General features: G+C 37.3%; 1 protein-coding gene across 1 annotated transcript in view; it reads left to right on the top strand.

The window, feature by feature from the left end:
- LOC145694826 (dynein beta chain, ciliary-like) overlaps positions 1 to 19,140 on the top strand; it is a 614,922-nt gene that overhangs the window by 394,681 nt on the left and 201,101 nt on the right. Inside the window, exons 45-46 of the mRNA XM_081771484.1 lie at positions 9,242 to 9,435; positions 16,540 to 16,759. Of these exons, the coding sequence (XP_081627610.1) occupies positions 9,242 to 9,435; positions 16,540 to 16,759 (414 nt within the window). The remainder of the gene's footprint in view (positions 1 to 9,241; positions 9,436 to 16,539; positions 16,760 to 19,140) is intronic.

Here is a 19,140-nt window from a genome sequence, read left to right as displayed (position 1 = left end):
TGTGAGCTATTTTATCGAATATTTAATCTCCTGTGCTGTCAGCAAATTCTGTTTCCAAGATGCCAAAGGACAAAACTCCGTTGTCAATAAGACTTAAGCATTTCACGGAAGAATTTGAGCATTTTTCCACCGATGGAAAAGTGCTTTATCGTCAGGTTTGTGAAAAGGGTGTCTCATGCGCTCAACGTTCCCAAGTTGTGCAACACATATCCACATTACGTCTTTAGACCCGAGCTTCAAAACCTAAACCACAAAAGCACTGGCGCAAATCCCGGGGGGACAAGGGGGACATGTCTCCCCAATGTTGGCCCTGGGAGGGACTGTCCCCCAATAATCTGATTTAAAAAGTACTTTTTGGCATAAGTGTGATGATTTGTGTCCGACTGCCACAAAGAAATGTAAGATGAAATTGATTTCTCTCGGTTTTTCTATTTTTTTTTTTTTTTTTTTTTTTTTTTAAAGAATCGTATTCTGTAGTATTTCAAACTGAATTTCGTGCTGTAGTGCGTTTAGTAGTTTCATCAATATGTATTAATTCCACTTCTGCTACTTGGGCACAAATTGCAATAAATGCCAAAAAAGGATATGCCCCTCTCCTCATGCTGGAAAGTTGTCTCAACTGTAGGTACGGGCATAAATTCCGAGGAAATGGGGAGACATGTCCCCCCCAACATTGGAACGGAGGCTCTCCCAATAATCCGATTTGAAAAGTGCTTTTTCCATATAAGCGTGATGATTTGTGTCCGACTGCCACCAAGGAAAGTGAGATGAAATTGGTTTCTCTTGGCTTTTACATTTTTAATGAAAATGTAGGCGTGCGACTGTGCGTGACGTAACCGGATGAGAAATCTTTCCTCCTCCTCTCCCCTAGGTCCTAGCACACGAAGAGTATATAGACTACCCAATGTCAGTAGAACCCATTTTTTTTATTATTAAATGCGCACTTCATCTATTTTGTAGTATCAGCCTAGGCATCTTCTCATGCTTCGTAAGCCAACTCTATGGCCTATGGAACCCGGAGGTTCAATACCGCGTTCACAAAAGCTCTCCACTGTTTTCTATCCTTAGCCTATTGGATCCAGTTTCTGGTTTGTATTCCTATTTTTGCGAAATCCATCTTAATATTGTTGTCCCATTTGCGTCTAGGTCTTTTTAATGGTCGTTTTCCGATTGGTCTTACCGCTAACACTTTGAAAGCGTTCCTACTTTCTTCCATCCTGGTTATATGTCCTGCCCACCTAAGCCTCCTAGACTTGATGACCCTAACAATGTTTGGTAAGCCGTATTATTTATATAGTTCCTCGTTATGAAGTTTCCGCCATTCCCAATTTCCGTTCCTCTTGGGTCCGAATATTCGTCTGAGGACCTTGTTCAGAAATACTTTCTGTCTATGTTCTTCCCTCAGAGTAAGGGACCATGTTTCGAAACCATACAGAACAACAGACATAATTATCGTTTTATATATTTTAAGCTTCAAATTTCTCGTCAGAATTCGCGACGACAAGAAATTTTGAACTGAATAATAACACGAATTCCCTGTTTTTAGTCGACATTCAATTTCTTCATGAATATGATTTTCGTCTGTTAATATTGATCCTAGATATTTGAAAGTATCCACTTTATCAAAAGTATTATTTAATAATTTAACGCATTCATAATTTGCCGTATTACTGTCCCGACGCATTTCCATTTATTTAGTTTTCTCTTTGTATTTACTTCTAGACCCATGTCCCTGCAAGCGTTTAATAAGACCTTTACATTTCTTTCTATTGTTCTCCTATCACCCCGTATTAAATTTACTTCATCAGCGTACGCATAACCTTGTGAACACCGTTCAGCTCTAGGCCCTGGTTGCTATCTTTGATTTTCCTTATAGCGTAATCCAGATCAAAGTTGAATAATAATGGCGACAACTCATCTCCTTGTTTCAGAAGATTTTCGACGTGAAAGCTCGTGGACAAAAAGTTTTCCTACCAGGACTGTACTTTGGGATTCACTTAAACATGACTTAATTAATCTAATTAGTTTTTTTTGGTATTCCAAATTCTGTAAGAACGTTGTACAATGTTTCTCTCCTAACCGAGTCGTAAGCCTTTCTAAAATCAATAAATAGTTTATGTACCGGGCTACTGTATTCTCACTTCTTTTCAAGTATTTGGCGAATGGCAAATATTTGGTCGATAGTTGATCGATTTCGTCTAAATCCGCACTGATAATGTCCAATAATTTCATCTGTGTATGGGCTCAATGTTGCTAATAGAATATTTGAAAGCATTTTATAGGATGTTGACAGAAGAAAAATGCTTCCATAATTATTGTCAGTTTGGTCGCCTTTCTTGTGGATTGGAACGATGATTGATTCTTTCCACTCTTTTGGCAATTCTTCCTTGTTGTAGGTAAGGAAGATGAGTTTGTGTATCTTGTTCCACAATATTTCGCCTCCAGCTAAAATGAACTCAGCCGAAATTTGGTTTACATCCGGAGATTTGTGTTTCTTTAATTTCTTTATAGCGATTTCTACTTCTATTCGGTTGGGTTCTGGAATACACGGTTCTCCGGTTTGTATCTCCCTTTCTCCATGCACATTAGTTTTGGGCTGCGTGTTAAGCAAATCGTCAAAGAAACCTTTCCATCTATTCAAAATGCTATCTGTATCAGTGAGAACTGTTTCATCAACTTTCTTTAATATAAGCACGAGGTTGATAGCCTTTCTTAAATTCGTTGATCCCTTTATACATATCCCGAATGTTTTTATTTTTATTGTTATCTTCAAGTTCCTTAATATTAGCTTTCAAAAAATCGCGTTTCTCTGTTCTAAAAGTTTTGGAAGTTTCCCGCCTGATGTCTACGAAATTTTGTGAACTTACTTCATTCGGATTTTGTAGCTAACGTAATTTTACCTGTTTTCTCTTCTCTGCTAGTTGGAACCATGGTTTGTTCCTACGTATTTCCGCTTTTTTTTTTTTTTTTTTGAGAGAGAGAGAGAGAATGTTTCCTAAGCAAAGAAAAGAATTCAATTGCTGGAAATTCTATTTGTCTCCATAATCTTAAGGTTACATCTGTTAATTAAATAGTATATAACATGCGTCATATTTATGTAACGATTCCTGTAATGTTATTGAGATTATCATCATTTTGCTCAAATAAGAGTATTGTTGCGTCATACATAATTGATACTCTTTCTTCATAGTTTTGGCGAAGTCATTATTTATATTATTTTAAAACAATTTTAACCTGGATCTTTGTGGATGCCTAATTAGAAACTTACCAATTATAAATATGCATTTCAGATTTCAGAATGTCTTCACAGCAGTGATTTGTAATACTGATATGTATTCTACTTCATCTACATCGCCTGATATATAATATACAAGAGGTTCATCTCAGAAATCAGATTCATCTACCGTAATATGAGTTTCATCTCCCTTCTCTAGAATAAGCCTCAAATCTGCCCACCTCCCAATGTTGAAGACAACCAATGGCGTATTTAGGATTTTGTTTCGAGGGGCTATACCCAACACAAGCAAAGAAGCGGTCAATTGCCCATCTAAGTTTGAGAATTAAGTATTTTTTAATTTATGCATAAATTAAAGTTATAATGGCAAGAATTGCAGACCGATAAATCCTATATGATATACAAAAATTTGGGGGGGAATCTAACCCTTTATTCTATTCATACAAGAAAAAGGAAGCATCCTCTTACCGTTCCTAATTCCCGGGCTAATTATTCCCCTGTTTTGATTTTCTTTAATTCAAATATTTCTTTCTTTTAAAGATAACTAAACGATATAATTTTTCTTTGTTATAATAACAAAAGTCCTGTCATATTGATATCCGCGCAAGTTGGTGTGGAACACCAGTTTTGCTCATCAACTCCTCTTAGGTTTGGTGTTACTGATGACGGCCGACTTGAATCACAACTGACAACTGTCGATAAAGTATGATAGGCGAAATGAAAGAAAGTAACATCAAGAAAAAGAAACAGAAAAGTAGAAAGGATGAAAGAAAGAACAAAATTACACAGTTCTTACATGTAATGAAATTTGACAAATACAGTATTATTTCTGAACAAAGAGCATAAGAAAATGGAAAGTCAATTCATTGTTAGAAATGGTAAGGATTATTGTTGTACGTGGAATGCAAAAATAACAAATTTATTTATTTCGGGGGAAGCTTGAGCCCGATAGCCCCCTAAATACGCCACTGAAGACAATTCTGCTCCCTGATCCTCCACAGCATTGTTTTCAACTTCACAAATATTTTGAAGATCGCTTATATATATATGTATGTATATGTATATGGGAACGGTCTTACCCGTCCCCTCCAATGTTGAAGACAGATTTGCGCCGATGCACAAAAGCAGTTGCTAGTAACTGAATCTCAAGCTCAAAGTAATCCAGGGCCACGGAAGTCTCAGTTTTCAAGTGATCTGTGCCGTGCTGTGGTATGTGCTGATATCCCTATTTGGAAACTAAACAATACAGTACTTCGTGAATTTCTGCAACAATACACACACGAAACAGTTCCAGATGAATCTACAATCAGAAAGCATTACGTGCCTGATTTATATGTGGAAACAATGAACTCTATTCGTGGGGAAATCGGTGATGGTCCTATTTGGGTGTCAATTGACGAAACAACTGATGTAGAGGGGCGACATGTTGGTAATGTTGTAATTGGTTTGTTGAAAGATAATGAAGTCAGCAAGCCTATCCTGTTAACTAGTGATTTGTTCCCTCGATGCAACCATCAAGCCATTGCAAAACTCTTTAATGATGCTACGGGACTTATGTGGCCTGATGGTATCAAGCATAACAATGTCTTCCTTCTAGTGACTGATGCAGCACCGTGCATGTGTAAAGCCGCAGAAGCTTTGCAAGTATTGTATCCGAAGCTGTTACATCTAACTTGTCTTGCCCACGCGTTTCATCGTGTTGCAGAATTTGTTCGTTCTAGATTTTCACATGTGGATGCATTAATTTCAAATACAAAGAAGGTATTTTTGAAGGCTCTCAGTAGAGTTGAGAAATTTAAAGAACTGTTCCCTGAACTACCTCTTCCTCCTCAGCCGGTACTAACGAGGTGGGGAAGCTGGATTGATGCTGTGTGTTACTATGCTACGAACTTTGATGCAGTGAAACAAGTGTTACAACATTTTGATCCTGAAGATGCATCTTCCATAGAAATAGCGAAACAAATGTTTGATGACGGGAAGTTGAAGCATGATATTGCCTACATTCAGAGCAATTTTTCGTGTCTCAGTAGTACTATTGAATCCTTGGAGAAATCATCATCTAGCCTTTCAGACAATCTTGAAATTGTTCACTCAACAGTTGTTTCTCTGGTAGGTGTGAAAGGATCGGTTGGGGATGCAGTGAATAAGAAGTTGGCTTTCGTTTTGGAGAAAAATCCAGGCTATAAGACAATCTATGCTATTAGTGGAGTGTTAAGTGAAGCTAAATCCGATGTCGTGGCTATTGAATACACACCTTCTGATTTGTGCAAGTTTAAGTATGCACCAATTACTTCGTGTGATGTTGAACGATCGTTTAGTCAATACAAAGCTCTGTTGCATGATAACAGGAGAGGTTTTGTATTTGAAAATTTGAAACACATTTTCGTTCCTTACTGTTACGGAGATCGTCTGTTGAAATAGTGAAAAGACTAATTGAGAATGTTTTGTTCTTCATGATATTTTTTACTAAAATGTTTTGAGTGTGTAAGGTACGGGAAAGTCCTATAACGCTGGACGCCCATTAGAAGTACAATGGCACAAAGTTTTCGTAAAAATTCCTTCCTAAATAAGGTTAATTAAGATTAATTAGAGGGGTTAGGCTATGTTAGGTTAGGTTAGTATCCTTAGTTATAGTTGTATTGCTATGTTATCAATACAACTGAAAGATGATGTTGCAGTTGGTTCAATAACCATGGGTCTTAAGTTATTTTTGGGGGGAGGACTCAAAATTTCTTAACGTGGTTCGAATCCCTATGCCTGTTTTATATTTTTAATTTTCTGTTGTTTTTGGCTTACAGTTTCTGATATTATAATTTATTTCCTTCTTTCTTTCTCTAGGAGAATTCACTGTTTAGGAAGTCGATAATTGATCCCTGTTCGCATCTGACAATTTCCCACACACCAAGGCGACTAACAAACAAGCATTTTTTCCTTTTGTTTTTAAGGGTTCATAGCAGGTACTAAATTATAGTATAATGGGCTAAAGCATTTATTCTTACAAATGTGCAAATTGACGAGGGATGTCAGGGTTTCCACCCTAATATAAATTATGCCCCTTTGAAGAAGAAAAGTTTCATCCTTGGCACGGATAACTTTTTCCTCTAGATGCTTTTCGAATGTTCATACGGATAGAAATAGGGATTAACTTTAATTTTTTTGAACAAAAGAACTACCAAATCTTGTTAAGGAAATTGAAACTTCCTTATACGTTTATCCTCCATATGTATCCGTCTGTCCGCCTATCCGTGAGACGAAAAAATCTCATGGACTACTAGATGGTAATTTTGCGGATAAAGTGACTGATTGCAGATGGATGACTGTATTAGATATTAATTTCTACCGGCAATGCAAAGAAGCTGTATTTTACGTTTACAAGAGTATACCTAGGTTTCTAGTAGGTCTTTCAGTTTCTTCCCGCTTTCTTCATTCCACCACTTCATTCATGTTTTCATCATCACCGTCTCCTTTAACCTAGCCTGCATAATCGTGGGACATAAAACTCAAAATATTTTATTTCATTTCATTTCAAGATTGAGCTCCTTGTACGTTTCCATTACAGGCGAGCGAGTGTTTGGAACAAACAAGTGTTCATTCTGCAAGAACTTGAAAACTACTGAGTTTACTTATTTATTGAATAGAGAATTTATTATTTTATTTCCTTTGTTATATGCAATAAAATACCTATAAAATATATTTTGAATCCTCGTGACTTATCCTGTCATTTGATATCTAACAGAAAAGTTATGCCATTAACTAATATCAGTCATGAGAGTATGAAGACTCTACCGACATCCAAGAAACTTTTTAGTTTCTACATAGGAATAAAGCCACATTATTTAACATGCACATAGTACCTCCTCTTACTTTCACTGCATTCAGAAAAAAATAAGACTCAAAAATTATGAATATTCCTATCCAAAATTATAAAAATTCTTAAATGTTGAAGAATCCTTTGTACATTATTTCATTTCTGGCACCGAATATTCGGTTTTTGCATCTTTTAAATGGTCATTTATTCTGATCGCATTTTTTTAAAAAAGCGATATACAAATTATAACTGAAAAATTAGCCTCATATTACTTCGTAATGAATCACTAAAACAGGTTTTATCCTCTTTAATTTCTCTCTATACCCCTTACACTCTCTCTCTCTATACCCCTTACACTCTCTCTCTCTCTCTCTTTTTTTTTAATTCACTATTTCCTCATCTCTAATGAAAGGTCAAACAAAGATCTGAAATACTATAAGGAACTTATTATCTTCAATAAGAACAGCGAGTTCACTTGATTTCTCTTTTTCGTTTTCTTAGCCCATTTTCATGAAATGACACAACTGTTTGACAACCATTCTTTGTGAAAAACTGAAAAATAACTATGAGTTAGCAACATTGAAAATGAGACTAATACCAGTTTATTCTTCCATGAGCAAATAGTACACAACAAATGCAATGTACTATGGTAATTAATGTATTATTAAGGCACAGTAAGAACATTTAGGATCTGACTCAAAGTATGTATCTATATGGGATCGAAATCTTTAACCAAAATCGAATTTGTAAGGGAAAACTGTTACAACAAATGACAAAATACACGAAGTGCGCGCCACAATTAAAAGATGTCGACCAAGGAAGCCAGCAGGTTACATGCTGCTCCGAGTTATTCTATTAAACATAAACAAGACAAACCCGTAAGTGCAAAAGAAAAGCAAATACTTTACCAAACGATATCAACGTTGTTCAATTCACTTGAAGAAAATTAAGACCTATAATAGCTAATTTTCATGTTCTCGTAGAATATTTATTTACTTACTTCGTAGTAATGAAGTTAGTATTTGTACATTCGCATGCTATACAATGTAAGAAAGCACATCAATAAATTGAACTTAAGGGGGAAAAGTACCATGTGTTTTACATAGATATGAGTAACGATTTAGGTAATAGATGAAAAAGAAACAGTCTCCCATAATGATAAATATGCTTGCTGTAACATACCCGCACCATCTCTTTATCGTTCAGTTGATAATTTGACATATATCATTGTAATTTCATCTATAATTACAGTTTGGAGGAAAATAACAATGTTCAGTTGCTCTTAAAGAAGGGGGAATTATATATTATTGGGTATTTTTCCCTATATCACGGCAATGGTGTGAGAGTGAGACAAGTAATGCACATCGCAGTAGCAGAAATACATGCACGTGCTACAGCAGAAATATTGCAGGAAACAGACGAAACAATTTACTCTTCACCAATCAGCAAATAGTCGTGCGCGCAGTGATACAACATCAAGTTACGCGGTTTGTTTTTGAAAGGTGCAAAGGACTGTGAAAAACGCTAGTATTCATAGTATAGACTATAAATTTTTAGGTTACTAGTTTTTCACAAAATTAGTTTAGCTACCTTTAGAGCTTTTGAGGGTTATATGGGGGACTAAGGAATGCTATCCATATCTTCTCACACGCTGGGACGGCACTAGATTTTACTTGACACGAACAATCCGTGTCTTAGACTTGCTTATATCATCGCCTAATGCTCTGAGCAGTAGGTTCTATAAAATCTGGCTATTGTTGATAAGATTCACGCTGAACAGTTGTTTCGAACTCACATTTCCGCGAAGCGTAGAACACAAAATAATTTTTGTTGTGTAGTCACCATCCTGAGAACCATTAAAGTGATCGGTGAAGGAAGGGCGTCATTTAACCTACCGAGCCATGTGCAAGCTGAGAATCCCTTCGTTCCGATGGTTCATTGTTGGTTCAAAAGAGATAAGAAGCGGCATGGTGCGAGTGTTTAAAATCGGGTATTTCTTTTTGAAACACATTGCATTGTTATATTTTGTAATAGTTTTTTTTTGTAAACACTACGTAAATAAAGGAAACATTTTAATACTATTGTTTGCATGTTCGGTTTTATGAAATAATGACTTTTATTTCGTATATAGTAGAAACTTTTATTTCGTTTTTAATGGTTTTTTTTTCTGTAGTTTATTTCTTTCTTTAACTTTTTAGGTCGACAAGTACGGTACAGTTCAACCTCACACGCTAATCCGACAACATATAGATTACAGCCATTGGTACGATCGAATCAAGCTTAGTTTGAAGGATATTCATAATTGTCAATATGTTTCTTGCATGAATCCAACAGCAGGAAGTTTCACGATAGACCCACGACTGCAGAGACATTTTGCTGTATTTGCTGTCAGGTAACCTCATTTATAGGTTATATAAATTTAAATTCACTGAGTAGCCAAACATACATGTACGAAGGCTGTATATAATTCTACTAATTTTCTTGATACTTATTGAAAATGTTATAAACGTTTGTACTTTCATCATGTGGTGCCAATAATTCATCCTTTTTATGAGACAATTGTTTTCCAAATAGGGCCTATTTAAAAATTATTAACCGTTTTCCAGATGAGATTTCTATCTAAAAAGATACTTCCTGGCTATGTTTGTTTATTTATTTATCAACACAACAGCTAGGTGCCCAGTTAGAATGTCGAGATATTACAATAGATTTTTATAACATTTTTAGTGCCTTACAGAACATTGTAATCAATTTTATCATTTATTTGACATAATAAGTTATACATAGAAAATATTCTCCAGATTGGTGATTTCAGTGTATGTTAATCCCAGCCTTTTTGCAATAGTAGAGACCTGTATTATTAGTTCTCGTTCTAACTAGAGGAACATTGGAGTTTCATGTTGACATAAAGTTTCAGCAATCGAATTAATTTTAAACTATTTTTAGAAGGAATACGCCTATAATAATTAATTTAAAACTATTTTTAGAAGGAAGGAGATATGCAATATTACGCCTTTCTTCTAATGAGTAGGCATAAATATTAAAATTGTCTATAAGTGTATTATAGTTTTCAAGTGAGGGATAAATTCCAGTTACTGTGAATATCAAATATCTATGAAATTTTGATTGAACTTTTTTCAATTTGTTGGCGTTATTTTTGTTGTGAGGGATTTCAAATTGCAACAACATATTCCAACCTGAAGCGTATATATGAATAATACGTTTTCAAGAATGTTGCCATATTGCTGATGTCCTTACCACTTCTAATTATGAGTCTTAATAATTTAAAAGCATCATGTGTAACATTTTCGATGTGATTGAAAGGTAATTTTAGGTCAAATATAACACCTAGCCCTTTCGGGATTTTGGGTTTTTGGGGTATTTTTTAGACTTTCAGTCAAGCAGCTACTGCATGGTCAGTATTTATCCTAGGATCATGGTTCATACCTCATTCTCTTCAGAATGGAGCAGACGTTCAAACGGTACTACTTGCATGCCCATACCATATACCAAAAGAGGGAAAAGTAATGTCAAAGGGAAAATTTCTGGGGGAATTTTTTTTTCACAATTTGGGCCCCTCTCGAACGGCCCTGTGTGAACGTAGAGATCTCAAAAAAATCCGATAAATAGTACTTGGTAGTATGAATGTGTGTGCCAAATTTCAAGTTTCTATCTTGAATAGTTATGGCGGGAGAAATTTTATCAAGAATCCCCACAATGCCCCAAATTACCGCAAAAGACCATAATCTCAGGTAAAAAATTTCCTGAGACATCTCTATTTACCCTAGGAATATAATCCACCAATCATTCTCTTCAGAATAGAACTTTCAGGCGGTAACATTCACATGTCTCCATCATGTATCTAAGGCGGGAAAATCCCGAAGAAAAGGATTTTTTGGTAAAAATATCCCTTTTTCAAATTTTTGCCCCTCTGGACCCCCCTATTTTAACGCAAAGATCTGAAAAAAATCTGATAAATACTATTGGATGGGCTGAAAGTTTAAGCAAAATTTCAATTTTCTACGTGCAAAAATAAGCCCGCCAAAAAATAATGGACATAACTTAATAAAAGAAAAAATATATTTTAAAATTATGACGTCACCACCTACTATGTCTCAACGCAGGAAGGTGTGAAACCATACATAAGGTCTTCTACAATGTCGCTGGACTTGAGAAAAAAAAACGGACGAAAAAGCTCAATTGGAGAGTTATAACGCAATGTACCATGAAACACCCGTATGGTACAAATTGTACCATAAAATCCCGAAAGGGCTAGATTCCTAACTACTATATTAGGTCTGCTTATAGAGTACATTATCTAAGAATAGTTCAGCCTGAGGTCTAGGTATTGAGGACAATACAAAGAATGGAAGTTTAAAAACTGGTAAGTTATCTTCAGCTGATCAAAATGAATCATTCAAAACATCTAAGCATTCAGAAATTCAAAACTGTTTAATCTATATTACCAGAATTCTCATAGTTTGCATGGTATTCTCATAGTGGAATTGTCATAGTGAACGTGTGTTTTACGGAATAGTATCAAATAATTATGACTCGATTGTAATTACGGAAACTTAGTTTAATGAATCGCATTTTGACTCTGAACTATTTGATAACAGGTACAGTTTTAAGGCAAGATTGTAATACTATGACAGATGACACCTGCAAATCAAAGGAAGGAGGGAGTTCTGATCTTTGTTCTGGCCAAGTACAATGAGTGTTTATTGGATAGGGTGATAACAATTACGATTTTTTTGTTAACGAAAATAAGCGCAGGGAGAATAGAATATTTGTGTAGTGTACTTCCCACCTGCCCCTAACATTGAGTGTTATAATGAATTATTTACCCGAATTGAAATTAACTGTTCTCAATGTAGGTCGATTCTTCTAATTGGGACTTCAACTTGTCAGAAAATTCAGTGAATTTAATTTAAATGTAGAAAAAATTACATAATTTTATAACAATATAATTTAGAATTATTAAATAATGTTATTAAATTTAATCGAAACTTAGATTTGAAGACTACAGGGGAAAAGGAGGCAAGTGAGTTTTTATAACTTTATACGATTGCCCTATTTTCTAATGACTTACCTGCTTCTTCCCTTTCTGGCAAAATCTTTAGCATTAAATTTCTTAGTTATTAAACCTTCTTACCGTAGGATTTATTCCATGCAAACTACATCTTTCAGGCTGCATAATTCTGCTGTTAACTCATTTCGACTATTTCTTGATTTACCTCTTACCCCTGTGGTCTTCATTTAGTGTTGTCAAATATGTCAGAAGTGGAAGTCAATACAGAATCGTATCATTTATGCATCACCAGGCCATTGTAATAAACATCAAACAACAGTCGACAGCAAATGTGAAGGAGGAAAGTAACACCTCCGGATACGACCTTAAGAGACGACTTTTTAAAATTGTGTCAAACACTTTCGTTGGTAGATTGGAACTGCTTAAAAAAGTAAGATAATGTTAGCGATTTAGTGAGAAATTTTTATGATATTATCTATAATTTATTTGATAGGAATATTTCGCCTAAAAAGAGCTCACATTATAACTATTTTTGCTGGTTCATAATGAAAATGATTCTAAAAATCAAAATGAGAGCAAAGTATAAACTTGCCAGCCCAATTAATTTCTATAAAAAAAATGACGAATTGCGCAAGGATATTAAGAAAGACATTAATTGAGCATATAGTGCATTTGTCCTAAATTCGGAAGAAAATACTTCTAAATAAAATTGTAACTACTTAAAAATTGGACTAAACATCTCCTTAGGTGTACATTGAAGTTTGAAGGGCGACACTTCCATCTTAATGAAATAGCTAATATCTTTGCTCAGTACTTCACCTCCGTATTTGTGTCCTCTTCATCTCACTCGAGTGTCATTATGGCAAACATCTGATCAAGTAATGAGAATGAAATCCTACAAACGTTGTGTGTTAATGAAATTTATTTACACGGAATTGAAATGGCAATAAAAAAAGCTGAAGTCCAGTGCAGCTTTAGGACTTGATGAAACACCCTCGTGTACAATACAAGGTGTGTTCACATGTTTAAATATCGTCTATGGATTACCGTCAACCTCTCCATTAAAACTTGCACCTTCTCTGATAATTGGAAATCCTCGTTATTATTCCCGATACTTAAATCTAATAATAAATGTGAAATTAATAATTTTAGACCCACATCAATTCTATATATTGTTGCGAAAGATTTGAACAGATATTGTATAAACGGATTATTGATCATGGCAAGCCAGCAATTTCAACCTATCAACATGACTTTGCTTCTCGTAAATCAACAAATAGATACTAAAAGGTATTGAGACAAATAGACACAGGTAAACCACAATGGGCACTGAAATAGGTGGATTTTCTGTTTCTAGGGATGAATCAGCCACATCATTTCATAGAAAGTTGCTTCCGATTTATGAAGATCACATATTGGACCACGCTAGTATTCAACGTTGCGGTTTAAAAAACCTAGACTTTCCAGATCAGGCCAGAAAAATTATGGCCTCCTTTTTCTGGCATCAGTGCGGTGTCATTTTCATAGACTTCTTGGAACGTTGCTCCACAAATAACAAGGAGCGTTACTATTCGTCATTGGATGAGGTGCGACGTACATTCCAGACCAAGAGACTGGAGCTGCAAAATAAGGTAATCAAACTCCATCATGTAAATGCCAAGTGTCATACAACCATGATGATACATCAGAAAATCAGGAAAATGAAATAGGAAATCGTCCGTCAGTCCTTATAATCCAGACTTGACTCCTTCAGATTTCTTCCTGTTTGATCCTTTAAAAAGCTACCTGCGAAGAAAAACATTCGACAGTGAGAATGCCCTCATTCCTTGTGTGAAAAACGGTGTAAGGGTCAGCTATCTGAATTTTACCAAAATGTATTCAAGGCATGGAAAGAACATTGGATGAATGCGTCACAGCAGATGGAGGTTACATTGACTGATGTCTTTTAACCAAAGGATCAAAGTTATCTTCACCTAAAATTTCATCATATTGCAACTAATAACTATATACTAACCATCTGTGTAAAATTTAGGGTTAAGTTCCAAAGTTGGGCATCCGTTTCCAGCAAAATTTTTAAACTTTACAGGAAAGATATGGATAATTTGATCGTTTGTGTGCTTGATAATATATAAGAGTCTCGGAAAATTTGTTTATCTGTTCGTATAAGCGGCTTTAAACATGGGACTATACGGCGAGCGGAGGGGACTACTTGGCGCAAGGTAACCGAACAGTTGCATTGTGGGAGAGAAACGAGCCTTTATGTTATCAACATGGTGACTGTACAAGGGCACATGTACCCCGCCGTGGCCGGTCCCAAGCCCGTGCTGAGAAAGGGGGAGGGACCCCCTGTGTATTTTCCGGGTCACATGTTTTGTGGTGGCTCGGCACCTTTCAGGGGGAGATAGGGCGACACTGGTGCCCGGACTCACTACCGGTACTTTAACTGCCATATGGTAGTGGGTGAACACGCGGTGTCAACAACCTACCGGCAGAGGTGAGCCTTCGGGAGGCATCCTCTGAAATGGGCGACTAACTCGTGCCATTGGATCTGGGAGAGTAAGTGTGACCCCATCACGTCCTCAGTGGGGTAGGTAGTTTCGGCTGCCATACCTACCGGCGGGGGTGAGCCCTCGGGTATCCCCCGAAATGGGCAACTAAGCCGTGCCCTTGGGTCCGGGAGATAAGGCTGCGTGGTACCCCAACACGCTAAAAAGAGTGGGTAGTTGGTGTGCCCTGGGTGGGCGGATCCAACGCCCTACCGGGAGGGTACTGTCCTCAAAGAGAGTGTAATGCGTTCTCTTGGGTCCGGGATGGGATACTTGGTATCCTAACACATACTCGTACCTCAGGAGTGCTGAGGAAGTGGGTCCCTCCTTCGTCCCAGTAGTGTGAGCTGGGTGCAGGAGCCACGACCCTAGCAGGGGAGCCGCCGCTCCCAAATGGCCATTGTCTTTAAAGGTAGACAGTCTACATCAGCCATTGGGCCTGGTAAAGTACGGTTTACCTCTCTCGTAAGAAGAGGTAGTCCCGTATTGTTCGGACGACCCTACCGGGAGGGGAGTGTTGGACTCCTGACTGCAGTGGGACCAAACGGAGGTGGGGGAGGGGCCAATCCCAGGAATCTGAATAACGGTTCTGATTCTGCCAAAGGGAGGAAACACTGTGGGATATGGGCTGGCACCAAACTCAAATGGTGACTTAACACGTACCATTGGGTCCGGGATGAGATACGGGAGTATCTCGACGTGTGCGTGGTACCTCTACACGACAAGGCGGTTGCCAGTTGAACGATAGAGGTAGGCAGGACCGGGATTGAACAAGCCCCTTCGGGCGTCGCCTGGGGCCCCGGAATTGGGTTGGACTCTGCCGGGGTGTGGTCATACCGTGGGATTCGGTAGCTTGTGGGAGCCAATCCCAGGAATCTGGGTAACGATGAACACGGGCGGGAGGTGAGCTTGCCTTATAACGCTCGGGCGCCATGCCTGCAGAGCATGGTAGGACTGACTCGCTAGCAGTCTGCCGCAACCAGTAGGTTACTGGTAGGCACTCAGGACTTCGGTCTGGCCGCGCAGTGGGCGTATCCCACTCCCTCAGAGAATGGGGGTTACACACTTAGGTGTCAAGGTTAAGGGACAAATCTTGACGGTGCACCTTGTGCACGAGCAATAATAGCGTATATTGTGGAACTACGGGCGGGGTGCATTACATTCTTGCGGAACCCGTCCATTAAATAGACCGAACGGTCGCGGGCATGCTCTCCATGCATGCAACTAAGCGTGGCAAAGTAGACCACTAGCTCACAATGTACAAGGGCAATGAACTAACAGTTTTAACATTTGTGAAGCAATACGTTGATAACGAGCAAAATCTTTTAAAAGTTTGTGAAGAGCACGGATTAATGAACATAATAACAAATTACACAAAGTGTGCAAAGGAGATAACAGCGAAAACACGTGGCGAAAGCGGACGCCCAACTTCGGAATAAATGCCAAAACTTATTGAAAGCCAATTGTATATTGCAGATGAATAATGAAAGAGTGATTGATGCATTATAAATGAAGCTATCCTCTTAGCCCTACCCACTCCACCGCTGCTTGAAGAGGCAAAAGAAAGATGAAATAATTTAGAAATTCTTCGGTGTAGAAGAGTTTTAATATTTTTTTTCTTTAAAAGCTAAAACTATTGATGCTTATTGTATACACCATTGGTGCTAGTGATAGCTTTCCAAGTCCTTGTTATGTTCACTTGATTCGAGGAAAATAGACATATTAGTAGTCCTAACAGTTTCTGAGTTTTAATAATGCACGGAGAAAGAACTTCCATATTAAATTAGGTACGTTTGATTTCATGCTCAGAATCTCCCGACTAGAGCAGGGATAAAATTAAAAACTGAAATGTTTGCCTACCACATGAGGGTAATGATTTTCGCCTTCCATTGACTTATGTACTTTAATCTTTCTCTAGCTTTCCTGTGCAAGACGCGTTATACAGGATATATAATAACATCTTAGAGCAACATCTACTTAATCCAGCAACTAAAATACCTCCTAGTGTTGCCAGATATTCACAATGTATAGTTCAAACGGCGCTGATGTTGCATCAGAGAGTATCATCAACTTTCTTACCAACGGCAGTTAAATTTCATTATATATTTAACCTTCGAGATTTGTCGAATATTTTCCAGGTACGTACAATTTTAGTTGTATGAAATATTATTTATTAAATATGTTACCTAAGTGCATAATACAAGATGGCCCAGCGACGTGGTAATATTTTTAATTCCGACCTACAGACTAAGAAAATGTAAACAATGGCTCACTTGCATATTACAAAAGATAATGAAAATTGCCCTAGGTAACGTCGAGACACTTCAGTGCAGGTCGCAGCATATTGGCGTACACTTCCACTGACTTCACGAGCGATGCTCTGGATGATGTGGATAGTTTTCCCGCAGTTCAGGATATGAGAGATATTTGCATACACTTTCTGCTTTGAACATCCCCAGAAACAAAAATCACTGGACAAACCCACGAACAAAAAGACCACAATTCTTTGCTTGCTGAGACTCCATCTTGTTGGATGTAAGAGTATAGTCGGTATCAGCTTGTAAAATTGTTGCAAGAAGCAATGATAAACTTCACTACCCATTGTTGATGAAAGAACACTGAACCGATAAACGTGTTACTGCAGCTATGGACCAAACACAATTATTTATTATTTTTATTATTTTATTACATTATTTATTTATTTATTTTGTCATAGAGGGTGTTTGTGCAGAGTAAGTGAATTCTCAGCACACCACACCAGTATTCTGTTATTCAATCCGATATATGGAACCGCGCTTTCTCTCACATAAATGTAGCAGAGCGCCTAAACGTTATTGTAAGTTACTAGTTATGGCACACAACTAGTTTACCAGTGCCCAGCTCCTTCAGTTCCTGGACACATGCTAATAGGTGTGGTTTCAGTTTCAAGAATTCAGTACACACGTTCGGCCACACTAACCTGTATAGATAGTTTTCAGGTAGACTTTTACGGGTTTCGTATTATCCCTTGTTGAATATCACACACAAGCTCTGGTTTGGTTAGGTTAGATTTAGAGTTGCAGCCTACTCACATTCGCCACAGACACGGTTTGAGCCATTTTTGCACCAAGTTCTGAACACAACGTTGAACAAATGGTTTTGTTGCTCTTACCTGAGAATGACGGTCTCTTTGACCCCTCCGCATATATTCTTCCAGTCGACGCGACTTGTTCACCAGAACTAAACCGGCAGGAAATTCCAACTGAACAACCGCACAAAGGTCCACACGCCGGCACCACATTGCAGTACCACACAGAAAACTGATCTTGCAAGGTGCTAAACAATTGCACAGTGGTCGGTACATCAGCACCCAGAATTACTCAGAGAATTAAACACAACTATTTGCTCCTCTCTGGTATTACCCAGCTGGGCTACCTTTATGCGGGGCACTGTATATAATATAACTTACTCTATTTAAGATCATAACTCTACGCGTATAGACGTAAAGTTAGAAAGCAATACTAACTATTTCTAGAAGTTTCATATCTTGTGCTCTTATCGACGAAAAGTACAGGTCTAAATCATTGTTGGAAATATTGTGGATTAAAACAAAACTCACGACTATAAAATTAACATGTAAGCGATAGGTGTGATTTTAATAAGTTTTAAATTGATACTTAACGTTTATTGATTCACAAGTTAAGTCCATGTAGTCAGTCGCGTTATTCGGAGTATAAGCTGCGGAAATTCACCCTCCCTAAGTTTGAGTTTCTATATGTTTTAATCAATAACATAATAAAATACTAATAAAAAAAACTTCAAACTAGTTATGTGAGTGGAGAGTCCCCCCCCCCGCAACAAAAACCTGAAATTACATTACAACATGTAGTATGCATCGTAGGTATGTGTGAAATAAATGTAGTAATGTGTAAAAGGGGAAAATACCAGCCCTAACGCTTTCAAATATAATAAAGCGCTTTTCAATAGAGGTAGTATCCTTTCTGTGGTTGAAATGACTTAACAGTATGTATTTAAACGCCTATTTTACATACAATAATTACATAGTCCTTATTAGTGCTTTCTACTGTCGTTACTTAATCAGGGTGATTTGAGGAAAATCGAGGGAAAATGGAGAAAAAGCTATTTTGTGCACGGTCATGGCGTATGGAACGTACAATAAACGTGAAAAGAGTCTTTCCTAGTAAGATAGTGAAATCGGCCCTTGATCCAAATAGAGTCGCTATTGACCCAAAAGGTTACCCTTGACCTAAAACTATCTCAAAAAAGCTTTGACCTCCTACCCCCTCCCCTATCCGAATTATCGTATCATACATGCTTAAAATTGAATATTTTTTTTTTTTTAATTTTGGTGGGGTGATCGAACAATTTTGAAAGTTTCACGGATTGTAGATACTATCTGGATGTAAATGTGCATTTTTTTTCAAAACTATCGATGCGTATTTTCTTAATTTTTTGCGTGTCGAAAATTTCAAAAAATTGTAGAAAAATTTTTGGGGGGACACATGAAAAACAAACGTGT

This window comes from Thermobia domestica, chromosome 9 (genome assembly GCF_964235325.1).
Source record: "Thermobia domestica chromosome 9, izTheDome1.hap1.1, whole genome shotgun sequence".
NCBI lineage: Eukaryota > Metazoa > Arthropoda > Insecta > Zygentoma > Lepismatidae > Thermobia > Thermobia domestica.
Note: the sequence above shows the minus strand (reverse complement) of the source record. Positions and strands in the feature narration are given on the sequence as shown.